Source organism: Henningerozyma blattae, chromosome 7 (assembly GCF_000315915.1).
Source record: "Henningerozyma blattae CBS 6284 chromosome 7, complete genome".
Taxonomy (NCBI): Eukaryota; Fungi; Ascomycota; class Saccharomycetes; order Saccharomycetales; family Saccharomycetaceae; genus Henningerozyma; species Henningerozyma blattae.
This window is the reverse complement of record NC_020191.1, coordinates 693512-711916: the sequence shown is the minus strand read 5'-3', so window position 1 is coordinate 711916 and position 18405 is coordinate 693512. Positions and strand designations below refer to the sequence as shown.

Here is an 18405-nt window from a genome sequence, read left to right as displayed (position 1 = left end):
TAAACTCATTAATTATTACTTGTTTCGGGTATAAAGTATTTTTAATCTTTAATAGCATCAATATTCAACAGTAACATTAATTTTTAACAAAAAGCTTCAAATTTCAGATTGTTCTTACAAGGATATATATATATTAATCTTTATGTTGATATTTTAATACATTCTAAAGTATTAATAAGTATGACAAGTTTAATATTATTTAAATAGGTAAAATAATTGAATTCTGAACAAATTATAAAATAAAGTGGTTAAACTAGCTTTTCATGTATTAATTTTTTTTTTATATAGATATATACGTGTCTATGTGAGGGAGGTCACGTTGATAATAGTTTGTTGAGATAGAGCCTATTCACAGGCATCTTGACCTTTTGATATTATCGTTTGAATCAGAAGGAGTGTTTAAATCTCTTGGCAATTCCGAGGGACTAAAAATACATTCTAGATTATCAAAATCATTCATAATCTCGGGAGGTGTCTTGTTATTAGGAACGACCGTGTTCAAATTGGCATTTGTGTAATGTGATGATGGCAAACATGGGTAAAGATCGTTGAAGATTTGTGTTGGAGTATTGATTATTTGTGTTGGAGTATTGATTATTATGGCCGATCCATCTTCAAGGATATTTGTAGCAGGGGGCGTGGAGCAAGAAGCGTCTAATAGCAATTTGATGTTGGGTTGGGATTTCATTGAAGTTAAAAACTCCAAGACTTTCTCGATATCATGTTGTTGTGACCTGTGTCTTTCTCTTGCCATTATGTTTTCTTTCCATAACAATTCGTTATCTTTGCGAATTCTTAAAAGATCGTTGGAAATCGTGACGTGGTTATATCTTAGTTTTTTCAAATCGTGTAGAAGGTTGGATATACGACATTGGGAATCTTCATTGTATTGGGGTATGGAATCATGGGTTGCGGTTGCGGTTGCGGTTGCGGTTGCGGTTGCGGTTGCATTTGCGGTTGCATTTGCGGTTGCATTTGCGGTTGCATTTGCGGTTGCGGTCGCGCTTGAGGAAGACTTTTGTCTAATGATATTTTCCAATAAATCTTCTCTACCTCTGATGAAATTTTGATTTTCAAATTGCCATTTTTCATCGTTGGTATTTGCCATGTTCATTGAGCCACTACGGATGTCTTGAACTTTATGCCAGCCATACATATTCAATTGTCTGACAAAGGATGCAAAATTGCTATGTTTGAAATAATTGGGTAACACATGATGGACGAATTTTTCTCTATTAACAACAAGAAAGCTTTTGCCATCGTCGTTCCATCGGATCATATCTTGGTTGATTGGTTCTTTGAGCATGTTCCAGAGCTTATTGACAAATGCGGGTCTTGTCTTGGCAAGAACACGTTTCTTGCTTGCGGTGGTGGCGGGGAGCGTGGTGGCGGGGAGCGTGGTGGCGGGGAGCGTGGTGGCGGGGAGCGTGGTGGAGGGGAGAGTGGTGGTAGAAGTTAATTTTATCAATTGATTCGTTGAAGTTGAATTATCGGTTGTGACGAGTAATAGATCATCCTCGACGTCGTCGAATAGTTGGGATGGGTTCAAGATTTCGTCAAAGAGGGAATCGTCCAAACCAGCGCCATCTGCAGCATACATTGTTGAGTTGGAGGAATGGCGGAGTTGGACGAACGATGGACGATGGCTCCAGAATATTTCTAAAACGTCAACTTGTTCCTTGCACATATTTATACGCGACTAGCGGCCGCTTGGCGGCCGCTAGTCACTCAACGAGTCTTAGCTGGGCATAGCACTGGTACTTATTCGTCTTTGACATTCCTTTATATTCGTTCGTCGCCCTCCCTGGCACGCTCCAGCCTGCTGGACCCTTTTTTTTTCACGTTGTTGTCACGTTGTTTTCACTCTTGCCGTTCTTGTCTGAATTTTTCACTCTTGCCAAAAGCAACGCGCATTGCAAGATGGCCTGATCCTGGAGCGAGTTTGCACCACCACTGCCCTCCATTGTGCACTGGTCACACGCCCACCGTTCTGGGCCATCCGTTGCTCCGCGGAAGGCAGCCATCGCCCACCGCATCGCCCACCGCGTAGTCTGGCCCCTAAACCCACACACCACGCCTCCGCCCACACACCACCAGCCCCGCGTCCGCCGGTCCGCCAGGCACGCCATCGCCGCGCCTATTGATATATAAGACTGCCTGTGCTGTGCTCCACCAAGCTTCATTGCCCTGCCCTGCCCTGCACTACACTACACTACACTGTGCTACCCCCACACCCCCACACACACCCCCACACACCCCACACCCCCACAATGCCTCCCTCAATGTCTGCCTACGCCTCCGACAACTCGCTCCGCGGCTCGTGTCCGCCAGCCTCTTCCTCTGCCGCCTCGCTTCCAGGCTCCGATTCTGCCTGGCTCCGCGTGGCCAACGGCCTCAGCGACGACGCTTCCAGCCTGGCTGCTGCCCTTCTACGACCACTCCATTACTGCTGCACTGCTAAGACCACTGGCCCTGCCACTGGCCCTGCCACCACCACCACCACCACACCAATACCCCCCGCCAACTCTCGTCGTGTGGATCCCGACTCTCTGGCCGCAAAGGCTCTTGTAGGCTGGGGCGAGTCTGCCCAGGAGTTTGCCCGTGAGGCTGCTCTAGAGGCGTCTCATTTGCAGGACTCCACCGGGCCCAGTGCTGCCCAGAGGAAACTGGATGCCCTGCGCAACGCATACTCGTCCCCAGTGGACACAGAGCGGCTGGACAGGATTGCCCGTGCGTCCAGAGACGGGCTAGCTGGCTGGGGCGAAACTGCCAGCCAGCTAGCCGCCGACGAGCTGGCCGATCTCGACTGGCAGCAGCGCCATCCTTCGGCTCCCCGTCTGGAATCTGCCCTGGCAGCGGCTGCAGAAGCCGTGGGCAAAGCCGAGCAAGAAGTGGCCAGCTTGAACGCCTCATCGTCGTGGTGGTGGGGCGGCAGTTGCAGCACGGACGAGTCACGTGCAGCAGCTGCGGACAGGCTGGAGCGTGCCCGTGAGGAATACACGCGTGCCAGGAAGAGACTGGATGAGTTTTTGTCCAGGCAGTTCCGTTAGGCGGGCGGGTTTGTGGGCGCATTGCCTGCTGAATGTTTATTTTTACACACTTGATAGTTAGATACGACTAGTTAGATACGATTAGTTAGATACGACTACTTAGATACGATTAGTTAGATACGACTACTTAAACACGACTACTTAAACACGACTACTTAAACACGACTACTTAAACACGACTACTTAAACACGACTACTTAAACACGACTACTTAAACACGACTACTTAAACACGACTACTTAAACACATCCAAACACAACACATCCAAACCCATCGGCGTGACCCCGCTGCTATTGTGACGCCCCCAGTTTGCGACGCGTCTCGCTTCCACAACGCATGACCACACGCCTTCGGTCCTGTCTTATTTCTCGCGCCATATATTTTTCTGCCCTTGTCTTTTCGCTTCACGTGCCGTCCGCGACACTTTGCCAAACTGCCATCATTCAGTTCCTTTATCTCTCCAACTTGTCTACTTGACTTTTCTCACTTTTCTCTACTACTGTTATTTTTAACTCATACCGTATGCCGAGAAATTATTATAACACCCTGTATAAGCAAAGGTATTGGCACAAGAACTTCAAAGTGTACAGAAGTATACAGAAGTATACAAAAGTATACAAAAGTATACAAAAGTGTAAGCACATCCATCCATCCATACATATATATATATATATATACACATATATATATATACATAACCACAAACACTCTCCCTCCTCCCTCCTCCCTTCAACAACCGTCATTTCGATGGCTCATCTTTAGCACAATAGCAACAGCACAATAGCAACAGCACAACAGCAACAGCACAATAGCAAAGGCACCCCAGCATCATGAGCGAACAAACATCGACCTTCCACATCGCCCACGTGGACGACACTTTTCTAAAATTATCCCCCACCTTATTCACCCCTCAGAAACTCAACAGATTCGACGATTTGTTGTTGTATTTATCCATCATCAAGAATAAAAACATCCTGGAACATGGCGAGCGGTTGATGAATCTCAGTTGGAGGATTATTAATAAAAACCTGGCGAAACCCAGTCCTGCTACCAATTCCATGAAACGAGATGGTGTCAAGAATTTTTATACAGTTTTGTCATCGAAAAGGCAGCCGAATGTGAAGGCGAATGTGAAGGCGAATGCGAATGCAAATGCAAACGCAAATGCAAACGCAAATGCAAATGCAAACCCCACTGCAGCCCCCACTGCAACCCCAACTGCAAAAGCAACCCCCCCACCCACCCCAGCCCCAACCCTCAACGCCATCGAACGTTACTCAAACCTGCAACATCCACACACACACCCAGATGTCGTCAAAGGTTTCGACACCACCACTCTCATCACCAAAAACCCTACATCAACACGCTCCTCCACATCAACACGCTCCTCCACATCAACCTCCGCTTCATCCTCACTCTCTTACAACACACTGCCCCCAGCCTCCACTCGCCCCTCCTTCTACATCGCCAAGACCCCCTCCCAAGAATCTTTACCCAAGGACAACAAACTTAGACAAACCTCATTGTTCACCCATAATCGACCGAACACTAACCACCAATTCCACCACACTTCCTCCTCCTCCATGCATGACCACAACGAACCCAAAATCATCTTTTCCAGCGAAGATGACGAATCAGATTGGGACACCACAGATTCAAACGATGACATCAGCAGCACCGAAGATTCAGAAGATAAGTATTATCAAAACCAATGGGACAAGCTCATGATAGCAAGATCCCCACGTCTGACAAAGACAATATCAAACACTTCCCCACAACACGATACAATCAAGAGAAGTCTCTTGAGTGGTCTTTTCAATAGTGCAATCAACCATGATTTACATTTCCCGGATTCCACTGTCAAAGTAAACTCCACAACAAACAAGCCTACCTTAAAGACCTCTACAATCACTGCACTCGGCTCAGTAACACCAACTTATGCCATTCTCTCTACACAAAACCATCAATCGAAATTGGGTAATGCAAATACCCTCAATTCGCCTTCAAACGCTCCTCTCACTGCACACACATTATTACCCACGGCATTAGCCACTCATATGTTTATTCCAAACAATATTCGACTGCGTAATAATACAACAGCGCCACCACCACCACCACCACCACCACCACCACTGCCGCCAGCACCACCACTTAAATCCCCTTCCCCTAGTGATTCCTCTTCCTCCACTCACCCTTCCTTATCCAAGAGAAGAACTTCCATGGACATCCCTTCCAAGAATAGAAGTTTCAATTTTAGCAATACTGATCTGGTACATCTAATCCAATCCCCCAATAACAGCTCTGTCATGGGTATGAAAACAAGAATGGAAATCTCTGAAGAGGAAAAGTTTGTTAGAGCTTACAACAGATTAGACAAGTTTAAACCAAAACAAAGCACAAACACATCCAAGAATGGTAATACAAATCTACGTTAACTCTCCTTCGTTCGCTCTTTCGCTCTTCCTTCCCACACTCACACATTTTTCATATTATTATCATCACGACTCCGTGATTTATACAATTGCATCTTTATAGACTATTTATTTATTTATATTTCGAATATTTATATTTCCCTTCACTATTCGAATGTTTATTATTTTCCCCAACTATTTCTCTTTATCAAAAATCAAATAAATATCTTTTCTTTTTCTTTACATTTCCTTTATTTGCTTTTTTTTTTTTTCCATCTCGCATCAAACCCTCATCGATTTTTGAAAAATTTGAAATTTGATATTCCATATTTGATATTTGAAATTTGATATTTGATATTTGAAATTGGTGACCCCATTGTACAGCAAACACAACTCAATCTAATCAATCACAGACCCCCTCCCCCCCTCCCCCTCCTCCCCCCCCCCCCCCCCACCAACCCCAAATATGTTGAGAAGACAAGCTCGTGAAAGAAGAGATTACTTGTATCGTAAAGCTCAAGAATTACAAGAAACTCAACTACAACAAAAGAGAGCCATCATAAGACAAGCTTTGGCTGAAGGGAAACCATTACCCAAAGAAATTGCCGAAGATGAACAATTACAACAAGATTATCAATACGATCAAACTATTGCCAAAGAAAATACAACTAATGACGATGAAGATTCGATAGATGACGAATATTCGGCCACTTCAGGTATTCAAGACCCTCGTGTCATTGTTTCCACTTCAAGAGATCCAAGTACAAGATTATCTCAATTCGCAAAAGAAGTGAAACTTTTATTCCCCACTTCCATCAGATTAAATAGAGGTAACTATGTCATGTCTCATCTCGTGGCCGCCTGTAATAAATCTAATTCCAGTGATTTGGTCATCTTACATGAACATAGAGGTGTCCCAACTTCCTTAACTATCTCACATTTACCTTATGGTCCTACTGCATTTTTCTCCTTACATAACGTCGTCCTTAGACATGATATTTTAAATAGTGGGAATCAAAGTGAAATTAATCCTCATTTGATTTTTGAAAATTTCACTACAAAATTAGGTAAAAGAGTAGAAACTATTTTAAAACATTTATTCCCTCCAGGTGTCAAAAAGGATTCATCAAGAGTAATCACTTTTGCCAATAATGGTGATTACATTAGTGTAAGACAACATGTATATGTAAGAACAAGAGAAGGTGTGGAAATGGCCGAAGTTGGGCCAAGATTCGAAATGAGATTATTCGAATTAAGATTGGGGACTCTGGATAACAAAGACGCTGATGTTGAATGGAAGTTGAGGAGATTTGTAAGAACAGCTAGTAGAAAGGATTATTTATAGAAATATAATTTGCATATACTTACTAAATAAATAAAAAATACTGTACATTATTAAACGAAACCATTTTATTTTGTGTTTTTTTTTCTCTCTCATTTATAGAAAGCGTATATTTTAGCCCTAATAATTTTTTCTTGTCATAATTTTTTTCAACATATATATATAGCCCGAGGAATGGTTTTAAAATTACATCTTCCAAACTCAAGAATTCAAGGCAAATGATCCCCTCTAACGAACTACCATGATAACAGATAAGTATATTTGTGACACAAAAGGGTTTGACTCAAGTTCAAGAACTTTTTTTAGTGTGTGCGTGTGCGTGTGTGTGTGTAGTTTCCTGGGTATCACATTACTCTAGACATCGATGATGATTTAAATTTCTGCGTTATCGTATTGAGGCTAGTTTAAGTACTAGTCAACTGAAAACAACTAACACACGGCTGAGATGTCTTCTTGATATTAAACGTAATTTTATATGTAATCTTAAACGTGATCTTAAACGTGATCTTAAACGTGCTAATGCATTTGGAATAACCTCTAATTCAAATCACATACTTTTTATACCACAGTGTATTGTGTGCAACTCTGGCAATCCGGTTCCGGGAACCGCGTGACTTGAAGCGATAACACCAGCGATGCCGAGGGGTGTCGGACAAGGCTTTGTGTTGTTGGAAGGATTACCGGGCTTCATGAAAATGTATGAACATGTAAATGGATGGATTAAAGGTATTTCTGTAACGCAGATCATCTACCCTTGAGACATTTGTAGGTTATTATTATTCATCCTGTTCGGAACTGATCTTCTAAAAGTAAAACTAACTAACGTTTTTGAATTTTTCTTTCTACCTGTTGATATAATTAACTCAATTACCATCCGTCCGTATTCATAGGGGTTTTATTTTTTTGTGATTTATACATTATTTCATTTTGTTGTTCTTCGTTTAATCAAAACTAACAATCTGAACTATTATACCAATTAAATTTCTCTATTGGATCATCAATTCCTCATACATTCGTGTGTTTTCTTTTCATTTTTGGATTTTCTTCGAGAACCCTTAAATTTACTAGATTGGAAAGACAAAAAACCTAAGTCATTATACTTTTTTTCCTTTTCTTTTTTCATTTTTATTTTTATCTTATCTTTAATTAAATAACATTCCTCTTTTTATTACGCATACACACCACTCTCAATTATAATATCATGTCTGCCTTAACTAGAACCACTACACGTTTGATCACTCGCCAAACTTTATTGCAATCCACTCGTGCTCGTTCTCCTTTGATCTTGCGTGCATGGGCTTCGTCTTATCCACCTCATACAATCATTAATATGCCTGCTTTGTCACCAACAATGACTCAAGGTAATTTAACCAGTTGGTCTAAAAATGTTGGTGATGCTTTGGCTCCAGGTGATGTCTTGGCTGAAGTCGAAACCGATAAGGCTCAAATCGATTTCGAATTCCAAGATGAAGGTTTCTTGGCAAAAACTTTTGTAGAACCTGGTACCAAGGATATCCCAGTTAATAAGCCAATTGCTGTCTACGTCGAAGATGCTGCTGATGTTGCTGCATTTGCTGATTTCCAACCGCCAGAAGATTCTGCTTCTGCTCCAGCTCCAGCTGCCGATGCTACCGCTGCTGCCGATGCTGCCCCTGCTTCCACTCCTGCCTCTACTCCTGCCTCCACTTCTGCAAAGGCTGCTTCTGAATCTTCTGCTCCAGTAGGCAGAATCTTTGCCTCTCCATTAGCCAAGATGATGGCATTAGATCAAGGTATTGCTTTGAAAAATATTAAAGGTACTGGTCCAAAGGGCAGAATCGTTAAGAAAGATGTTGATAACTATTTGGCTTCTAATAAACAAACCCAACAAGCTAAAGCTGCCACACCAGCTACCACTGCTGCCACTACTGCTTCTTATGAAGATGTTCCAATTTCCAACATGAGAGAAATTATTGGTAGACGTCTGTTAGAATCAACCAATTCAATTCCTTTTTATTTCATTTCCACTGATATGTCTGTTTCCAAATTGAATAAACTAAGATTATCTTTAAATAGCTCTCCAGATGCAAAGGCAAAGAATTACAAGATTTCCATAAACGATTTATTAATTAAAGCCATCTCTGTAGCTGCAAGACGTGTTCCAGATGCTAATTCTTATTGGTTACAAGAACAAGGTGTTATTAGACAATTCAAGAACGTCGACGTCTCTGTAGCTGTTGCTACGCCAACTGGTTTGATTACTCCAATCATTAAAAACACTGAATCAAAGGGTTTACAATCTATTTCAGTAGAAACTAAAGAATTGATTGGTAGAGCTAAGATCAACAAATTACAACCAGAAGAATTCCAAGGTGGTACTATCTGTATATCAAACATGGGTATGAATGATGCCATTTCAAGTTTCACTTCTATCATTAACCCCCCACAATCTACCATCTTGGCCATTGGTACAATTAAGAAAATAGCTATTGAAGATGCTCGTTCAGATATTGGATTATCTTTTGATTCTGTGATGACTATTACTGGTACTTTCGACCACAGAACTATCGATGGTGCTAAAGCCGGTGTTTTCATGAAGGAATTGAAGACAATTGTTGAAAATCCATTACAATTATTATTATAAATCTATTAAAATGATAAGAATATATAAATCCAATATTTTCAACTTGACCATTAATTCCATCTAACCATTAATTCTAATATTGCCGCTATTTCTTCTACTACTGCAGCTACTCCTATATTAACTTCTTATTTCTATATATCTTAGTTGTCAAATATTAAAATTTAGTATGAAAATCTTGTAAAAATACATATCATCCTCTCATCTACATATTTTTATCTTTCTCTCTTTTTTTCTATTTTTCATTCTCCCTACCTCATCGATTTCCTTTTTTATTAATTTTTTTATCAATTACACAAAGCTGTATACAGTTATTAGCGTTTTTTTTTAGGTTACACGTCTATTGTATTTGACCCTGGCGGGTAGCTATATAAAAAAAAATCAAGAGCAGAAAGACCATCAAAAATAAAATATATATTAAAAAAAAATATAAAGATTGAAATTATTATAATTTTTATAAATATTATTACTCTTGATAAATATATTTAATTTTAGTAACAAAAATAATTGAAGAACAAATTAAAAAAAAAAATAAAAATGTGTTCAAGTGAATCTGATCATTCCTTTGAAATGGAAAATACTCAAAATGCATTAGAACAAATTGAGCATGTATCTCCTAACAATACATCTTCTGATGAGGATGTTTATGTGGAAGATATTTATGTGGAGGATATTGACCCAAATCCAATCAAACTAAGTGATTTATTTGAAGATATAAGATCACATTTTGATGAGAAAACAATTGCTAAAATGAAAAGCAAAAATATAGATCCTTTAAGAATGTTAAATAGAAAACAAAAGATAAGGCTTAAAAACATTAAAGAACAAACAAAAAATATTAATAAACTTATAGATAATAATAAACAAATGAATGTTGTATATAGAAGTTTTGAAAAACAAATCAGAAAATTAGGTAGGACTTTAATTGCATTTATTAAAAGATTGATTGAAATTGAAGATAATTATTGTGAAACAAATGTAATGATTAAATTAACAGAAAAGTTAAATGAAATTCGTCTTTTATTTATGGAAAGTGATGCTAATTTTTTTATTATTCAAGAAAGATTTGAATCGATTTTTGTATATTTTAAAATGTTAAGACCAGTCATTGATGCATCAATCAAACATCAAGCTTCAATGATAAGTGAATTAGAAAAGGAAAGAAGAGAAAGAAATATATTAGAAAGGTGTGAAGAAATTAAAAATTTGACTATTTCTGATCAAGATAATTTGAAAGATGCTACGTTAGAAGAAAAGGTAGGATCATTAAGAGAAGATAGAAAAATTTTGGTTTTCACAGCATGTATGTTGAATTTTTTATCAGAAAAACAAGTTGAAGAAGCCATTGAAAAACATTTAGAAGAGTATTCCATCGATGGTCCAGAGTGAATAGAGAATAAAAAAAACTTTTAATGGATCAACGCATTATTAGAATCAAAAACGTCATTGATGTCATGGGAAACACACATAGCTCTCCCTTGTATTGTTGTTGGGTATATATATATAAATATTTTTTCTTTGTTATATAAGTTTATGTTTAATTACTATTTTAAATAAAAATATCTTTAAAACTCAATATATTTCGTTTTTTTGAACTATGCATTCTTCATGGGACTACCTACCCTTTTTTTCGTAAATCTCCGACCTCTGAGCTAATCCGCATGCGGGGATAAAATTGTGAAGGATATTTGTTCGTATAAATAAAAATAAATGTTTTGAATAACTATATCAAGAGCAAACATGGAAAATTAGTACCAATTATAATACCAAAGATATAAGTATGACATTATCCTTACTTTCCAATATTACATTATCTATATAAGTTATCTATAGCAAAGAATGTCAACTGACCTTACTCAACTTCAGAAAGAAATAGTGTCTGGTTTAACAGCAGGTACTTTAACTACTTTAATAGTACATCCATTAGATTTAATTAAAATTCGTTTACAGCTATTGGTAACTTCCCAAAACAACTCTTCTGGTTATGCACAAATTATTAAAAGTCTAATAACTAGTCAAAAGAATCATCCAATTAAAGAAATTTATCGAGGGTTAGCAATAAATATCTTTGGTAATGCAATCGCTTGGGGTTTATATTTTGGATTTTATAGAACTTTTAAAGATTATTTATATAATAATTATACTCTAAGTTTGAAAGACTTGCCCAAGTCAAACTTATCCTCAGACTCAAAAGATGCTCAGTTAACGCCATTGATGTATTTAACTGCAAGTGCATGCAGTGGTATTTCTACAACATTAATTACAAACCCAATATGGGTATTAAAAACTAGGATAATGTCAACTAGTGTACAAAATCCAGACTCCTATAAATCAATCAAAGATGGTCTAACAAAATTATTAAGAACTGAGGGAATATCATCACTTTGGCGAGGCTTGATACCTTCAGTATTCGGTGTAGGTCAAGGTGCAATATATTTTATGACTTACGATTCCTTGAAAAAGAAAGTATTATCTTATAAGATAGTTAAAACAAGTAGTGCCTATGAAGAGATTTCGAAAAATAACAGCATATCCTTGAATACCTTTGAAATTATATCAATAACCTCTTTAAGCAAAATGTTTTCTGTTTCAACTACCTACCCTTTCCAATTAATTAAATCAAATTTACAAAGTTTTAACGCTTATAATCATAACTATAAACTACTTCAATTCATATCAACATTATATAAAAAGCGTGGCATAAGAGGTTTCTATAAAGGATTATTAACAAATTTAGTTAGAACAGTACCTTCTACCTGCATTACATTCTGTACTTACGAATGTTTTAAAAAACATTTATGAACATTTACTAATAGACTTTTTTTCAATCACTTTCAATAATTATATAGAAGCATTAATCAAAAAGTTTTAACAACAGTGAAATATTTAATCTCCTTTTATCTTGTATAAAGATTACAAGATGAGTATGTAAATTGTTTCTCAGACAAAAGGCACCAATCCATATGATATCTTCATAAATGTGCCTTTAGAAGAAGAGCGATAATAACTAACCAGAAGAAAAATATATTTACATTCCTATTTTTTTTCTAAAATTTAAATATTAATAAAGCTTACTTTGTTTAATGACGGTTAGTTAGATAAATTGAATAAAATACTATAATATATAATAATAATAGAATTAATATAATATTGTTATCATACATAAAAAATTAAATTAAATTTTAATTAATTTAGTAACCTAAAGTAGCCAATTTCTTAGCAGCTTCAGATTCGGCAGCAGCAGCAGTAGCAACAGCCAATTTCTTGTTGAAAGCCTTCTTCTTGGCGTAGTATTCGGCGGATTGGACCTTTCTCTTGTCTTCTAATTTAGCGACAACATCTTCGTATTTCCAACCGACAGAAGTGGATAACTTACCCAAAGTGGTGTACTTTCTACCTGGCTTCAATCTTAAGACTCTTAAAGCTTGTGGAACAACAACTCTCTTCTTCTTGTCGTATGGTGGTGGGACACCTTCGAAGACCTTTAATCTTTCCATAGCGGCAGTACCACGAGCAGTCTTGTGGGAGACCATACCTCTAACAGCCTTGTAGAAGATTCTAGATGGAGCTCTGAAGTGGAATGGACCACGTTTCTTGTTGAAAGCAGTAGCCTTTCTCAAATAGTCGTGGTACTTCAATTTGTTTCTGAAGAATTCACCGGAGATGTTCAAAGCTTCAGCTCTGACAACAACGATCTTTTGACCATTCAACAATTGCTTAGCAACAGTAGAAGCCAAACGACCTAATAAATGGCCCTTACCTGGTTAAAACACTTTAAGTTATATTTCAATAAAAAATCAAAATATAAAATAGTTTGTTAGTAAAATTGTTTCTTTTTTCGTTTAAAATATTTTTTCACTCATTAAAAGCTATATTAAAGGAACATTATATTAAAATATTGCATATTTGTTGTTTGTTGTAAACATTTTGATATTTCTCTTCAAACCACGTTATACTACTAGTTTTTGAATATTCTTTTTATATTTCAATAATTCTTCCATTCCTCTTGAAAATTTTTATATTGCTTTTATTGATAGCTCACTTATCATTAAAATAACATACCATCAATGACGACGACTTTTTCGAAAGTAGACATTTCGTTTGGTTGGTTATATATTCACTTGGAATTTAGGGTTAAACCTCCAATATAACTTCTAAAAAATTATATATATTTTATTATAGGACGTTCTAATAATAATAACATGATTTATTGAATTTTAGGTGTTTGCTTAGAATTTCAAAATTGAGATTGAATCGGGTATTGGTACCGTAGGTGGGAACCAGTCTAGAAACTAGTCTAGACTTACAAGAATATCATGTCTAGGCAGAAGCTTCAATGTCAGCTAGAAGGAAACCTAGGTAGAGGGCTGGATGGTTCTAGACAGAAGCTTAGCCTAGACAATGATTTCGACTGGTAAAAGAATCTTGATCTTAGTAAGAGTGGCTGACAGTAAAGATTGACATACTCCATGTCTCTTCCATGAGTAAACTATTCATTTCCAAGGAGGACGTAAAATTTCAGGAGGAGAACGAGTGGTTACAATATTCTGCGAGTGCGTCCTCTCTAGAAAGGCCGTCGTTTTCCCACCGGTAAGCGAAGCATAAAGAAAAAAAGTGAAATATTGGGTGCACGGGGTTAGCAGGGAAGATAAATTTCATCAAGAATGTTTTTTCAAAATAAAACTGTTCGGAGTACTCCCATTTAGGTAACTCCATATCTTGTGACTAAAAAAGTTGCTGCCATGGTGATCATATGTAAATAAATAAATGATGGCACAATAAAGAAGACTAAAAAAAAGAAAAAAAAAAAAGAAAGTTAAGAATACGTAAAATAGTCTCTTTTTATCAAATTGCACAAAACTGTGTATGAGATGTTGTCTGTTGATGTATATGTATATATATATATATAAGTATATGAGTTAACGTAGTACTACAGGTGTAGACATGACTATTGATTATTCATATTAATATTCATATTCATATTCATGTTCATGTTTAAATTAGGATTTGCATTAGCATTCCGATTTACATTTAAGTTTACATTGGGATTCAAATGATTACTGTTTGGATTATTATGAACAGCATTTTGAATGTTTGGGTTATTAGTGTTTGGTAATGGCATTGGCATGGACATTGGTACCCCCATTTGCATCTGCATTGGCATTGATATCGAATTACTATTCATTGGTATCCCAGTTGGTAATGTATTCATATTGTTGGGCATTACATTATTATTTGGGTTATTGTTATTATTATTATTTCCTAATGAATTTAAGCCCAGCATACCCCAAACAGTAGATGCATCTCTACTAATCGAAGGTTTATCACCTAAATATCCAGCATCGAGAGCTGTTCCAGTAGCTGTATTAGATGTGCTTGTGATGGGAGTTGGTAATGTCACCGGTATTGTCCCAAGTCCCTGTGGATTGGGTATTTGTTGTGATATTTGATTATTGAGTCCCATTTGGTGATTATGAGTGACAGTGGTAGAAGTAGTAGTATTTGTGGGATTCTGTATAACATTATTATTAGTAGTATTTTGTATAGGGTTTGCATTATTAAAAGATATCAATGCGTTATTTGTTGGGTTTAGCGAATCTTTCTTTAAATCATTAATAGATATAGGTGCTATTGGGTTTGAATTAATAGAAGTAGGATTTGTTATATTGGTTGGTGAACGTTGTGAATTTGGTGAACCGGGTCCAGAACCAGAAGGAGATGAGCATGATGAAACAGTTTGTTTTTCATTATTGCTTTTCGTGTTATTCAGGTTAGCATTAGACGATGGAGTTCCATCCATTGGATAGAATGAATCTTGGCCCGGTAGTTTATTATTTAATGATAAATGTAACCGTAATTGTTTGGCAATGGAGGAGCCTCTCCTAATTTTTGTTGGTTTATTAAAATAATAGTTATCTAAGAAATCTTTTAAATAATCCTGGCTAATTCTCCAATTCATCCCTTTCCCTGGATCATTTGATTTTCTGGGAACTTTTTCAAAAGCTTTATTTAAGGATAAATTATGTCTAATGGAATTTTGCCAACCAGTCTTTGTATATCTAAAATATGAATAATTCTTGTAAACGAATTTATAAATATCTGATAAAGATATTATACCTTCGTCTGTGGATAAAATAGCCTTTGTAATAATAATTGCATACGAATGTGGTGGTTTCGAAATCTTATTGGAATCATTATTTAAGAGTGATGGGTCCGAGGGAGCCATATAATTGTTCATATCAGTAGAGCTGGTAGTAGTAGTAGTCATTGAAGTTGGGTCATTATTTGTCAATTGGTTTGCATTAGTAGTTGCGTTTGCATTGGCATTGGCATTGGCAGCAGTTTGATTTAATTCATTAATCATTGGTTGAGTCAAGGCATTCCCATAATATGTTTTATAATAATTTGTATTTTTAATTAGATCTAAAATCAATTGATTTAAACTTGGATTTGATTCTAAAGAGCGTAAGTTGCTGGGACCAATGGAATTCAAAATCTTGGGTAAGAAATGATTTAATGAAACATTATTAATGATCGGTAATTTATCTGGCAAGATAAATAACATTTGTGTACCACCAATGTCAATTACAGTCCCCGAAGATAAGGGTAATATTAAGGGAGTCTTGGACTTATCTAATTTATAGAATCTTTTATAATTGATCTTACAACCGTTTCTACCATACAAGAGCAATTCCCATCTTCCCTTGGTTATATTGAATTTTATAATAGCATGCTTTCTTGAGATGACTTTCGTAGGACCCAAATCGATATCAATTGATTCTTCATTCTTAATAGGAGCCATGTTGGTGTTTGTTATATCTGTGGTTAATCTACCAATTGTGATTTCTAAATTCTTGATATAATAAGTCCAATCTTTCCCCACGATCTTGGCATACGCTTTCACTTCTAAGTTTTTATTAATAATGTTTGCATAATTCTTAGATACCATTGTTTTATTTTCTGGGATCGATAAGATCGAAATGATGGAGTCTATTAAAGCTTCTTGTTGCTCGACAGTATAATCTGTTGTTATTATAGGAATATTATCATGGTTATTATTATTGTTGTGGGATGTATTAGTACCATTGGTGGTGGGATCTGTGTTTGTCACGTCAGTAGCCGGATTTGTATTGGCGGGTGTAGTCCCATTAGTAGATGGATTGTTACTATTATTATTTAACAATGCAGACATGATTGTAAATAAATAAGGAAAATAAAAATAGAAATAATGCTTTGAGGTGTGGGGCTTGTTTATATTTTTTTTTTCAGAATAAATTGTGGAGTGTCTCTAATATTTTCGATTTCAAAAAACAACCAAAAAACAAAAAATTAAAAATAAGGTAGTGGAATCAAATCAACAAGGTTTATTTTATTATTTATATTTATTTATAATTTTCTTCCAAATTATTAGCAAATCTGTCGGGGTAAAAGATTTGACTGTTTTAGTTAATGTGATGCGCTGGATCAATAAAAAAAAAGCTGTATAAAAACTTGTATAAAAATCAAGTCAAACCACACAATGAAAAATTGTAAAACTGTAAAAAAAAACGGGTTAGAGTATACAGCAGAGTATACAGTAGATATTAAAATGGCAATTCGATGGTTGGTGTATGCAATTTTCCACAGGTAGTGTAAAATAAGAGAGAAAAGAAAGAGGCCAAAGAGAGAGCGTAAGTGGTGTTACAGAGTGTGTATTGGAAAAGTATGTATATACGTATGGAATACGTTAGTACGTTACTGGATGGAAGTACCTTTGTTCTGGTGTATAAAAACTTTCTTGGTCTAGGCTAGCGGATTGATATCAATTTGCGATGCGTTTGTTATTGTTTTGTTCTTTTTAGTTTCTATTCTGATCTGTAATTGTCAAATCTATTGTCAATACAAACGCTCCTACTATTTGTTATTGTTGTTGTTGTTGTCGTCGTCGTCGTCGTCGTCGTTATTGATCTTGTTGCTATTTGGAATAATATCTGTAATTAATTAATTAACAGGAGAAAAACGTAATAATTTCTTAACTTTCCAACTTGGTATCTATTAATTTCATACACTCCATTGACTTTGTTTGTTTGTTTTCTGGTGGTTGTTTTTAGATGTTTACTTTTTCTTTCATTTTTCCAATAAGATGGGCCAATCGGGGCCAGATCTTTGCCAGAAAACCCCCGCAGTCCGAAATACGGCCGCAGGTGCATTACCTTTTCCGGTGAGCGATCCGGTGTTCTCGGGTTGTTTCTGGGTACCTGTGAGCCATTGAGGACCCAAACAGGAAACTCCCGTCTTACCACAGGATGACCACAGGATGACCATGCCGTGTCACGTGAGTCCGGGTAACCTGTTTCTCCGGAAATGCACGGAAGCGGCAACAGAAACATCTGTGCACCATGGAAAGTACAATTAGAACTCTGTCATCCCATACGGCTCTGGTGCGGAAAATTGTCCTTGAAAAATTTGGCGCTGAAAATTGGCGCGGCTCGGAAACCGGCCAAACGGCGATGGGCGGCTACGGCAGCTACGGAAGCCCAGAACTGGCCGTAGCAAGTGCAGGTCATTGCCGGTTCGGGTATTCCCAGGGCATTAATTCTGGCTTACTATGGCGACTGGAGTGTCACAGAATATCCAGAAGAACAAGAACAGCCCTTCAAAGTGGTATTAAATTACCCTAAGGGGAAGGAAATGCACGAACCAAGATCCGAAGGTATCTTGGGCGGCGAAGAGGTGGGGTCTATTTTGGAAAGAGATGAGTTGGGTCTATATGCATATATATACATGTTTGTATGTGTATCTGTGTGTATGTGTATCTGTGTGTGAATATGTATATATATATATATATATATATATATATGTGTATGTATATATATATGTGTGTATGTATATATATAGAGAGGCAGAAAGAGAGAGAGAAAGTGGATACTTTTATATTTTTAATTTTCAGGGCCGTACGGAGTTTTGGACTATTATAAATTGTGATTGTTCTGTTTGCTGTTA

General features: G+C 36.9%; 9 protein-coding genes across 9 annotated transcripts; 6 read left to right on the top strand and 3 right to left on the bottom strand.

Annotated features, from left to right (window-relative positions):
- Window positions 1–349: 349 nt before the first annotated feature.
- TBLA0G02700 (uncharacterized protein) lies at window positions 350–1687 on the bottom strand (the record flags this gene model as incomplete). The annotated part of the gene is made up of 1 exon (XM_004181679.1): window positions 350–1687. The coding sequence occupies one exon, from the start codon at window positions 1685–1687 to the stop codon at window positions 350–352; it is 1338 nt and encodes a 445-aa protein (XP_004181727.1).
- Window positions 1688–2270: 583 nt separating this feature from the next.
- On the top strand, window positions 2271–3050 carry OM45 (Om45p; the record flags this gene model as incomplete). Its single annotated transcript, XM_004181678.1, has 1 exon — window positions 2271–3050. The coding sequence occupies one exon, from the start codon at window positions 2271–2273 to the stop codon at window positions 3048–3050; it is 780 nt and encodes a 259-aa protein (XP_004181726.1).
- Window positions 3051–3880: 830 nt separating this feature from the next.
- On the top strand, window positions 3881–5485 carry MKS1 (Mks1p; the record flags this gene model as incomplete). The annotated part of the gene is made up of 1 exon (XM_004181677.1): window positions 3881–5485. One exon carries the CDS (start codon window positions 3881–3883, stop codon window positions 5483–5485), a length of 1605 nt encoding a protein of 534 aa, XP_004181725.1.
- A 442-nt stretch (window positions 5486–5927) lies between these two features.
- On the top strand, window positions 5928–6806 carry IMP4 (snoRNA-binding rRNA-processing protein IMP4; the record flags this gene model as incomplete). The annotated part of the gene is made up of 1 exon (XM_004181676.1): window positions 5928–6806. One exon carries the CDS (start codon window positions 5928–5930, stop codon window positions 6804–6806), a length of 879 nt encoding a protein of 292 aa, XP_004181724.1.
- Window positions 6807–8004: 1198 nt separating this feature from the next.
- Window positions 8005–9426, top strand: LAT1 (dihydrolipoyllysine-residue acetyltransferase; the record flags this gene model as incomplete). Its single annotated transcript, XM_004181675.1, has 1 exon — window positions 8005–9426. The coding sequence occupies one exon, from the start codon at window positions 8005–8007 to the stop codon at window positions 9424–9426; it is 1422 nt and encodes a 473-aa protein (XP_004181723.1).
- Window positions 9427–9960: 534 nt separating this feature from the next.
- TBLA0G02650 (uncharacterized protein) lies at window positions 9961–10812 on the top strand (the record flags this gene model as incomplete). Its single annotated transcript, XM_004181674.1, has 1 exon — window positions 9961–10812. One exon carries the CDS (start codon window positions 9961–9963, stop codon window positions 10810–10812), a length of 852 nt encoding a protein of 283 aa, XP_004181722.1.
- A 450-nt stretch (window positions 10813–11262) lies between these two features.
- On the top strand, window positions 11263–12225 carry FLX1 (flavin adenine dinucleotide transporter FLX1; the record flags this gene model as incomplete). The annotated part of the gene is made up of 1 exon (XM_004181673.1): window positions 11263–12225. One exon carries the CDS (start codon window positions 11263–11265, stop codon window positions 12223–12225), a length of 963 nt encoding a protein of 320 aa, XP_004181721.1.
- Window positions 12226–12614: 389 nt separating this feature from the next.
- On the bottom strand, window positions 12615–13519 carry RPL16A (60S ribosomal protein uL13; the record flags this gene model as incomplete). The annotated part of the gene is made up of 2 exons (XM_004181672.1): window positions 12615–13183; window positions 13486–13519. 2 exons carry the CDS (start codon window positions 13517–13519, stop codon window positions 12615–12617), a joined length of 603 nt encoding a protein of 200 aa, XP_004181720.1.
- Window positions 13520–14371: 852 nt separating this feature from the next.
- On the bottom strand, window positions 14372–16615 carry TBLA0G02620 (forkhead family transcription factor FKH1; the record flags this gene model as incomplete). The annotated part of the gene is made up of 1 exon (XM_004181671.1): window positions 14372–16615. The coding sequence occupies one exon, from the start codon at window positions 16613–16615 to the stop codon at window positions 14372–14374; it is 2244 nt and encodes a 747-aa protein (XP_004181719.1).
- Window positions 16616–18405: the final 1790 nt, after the last annotated feature.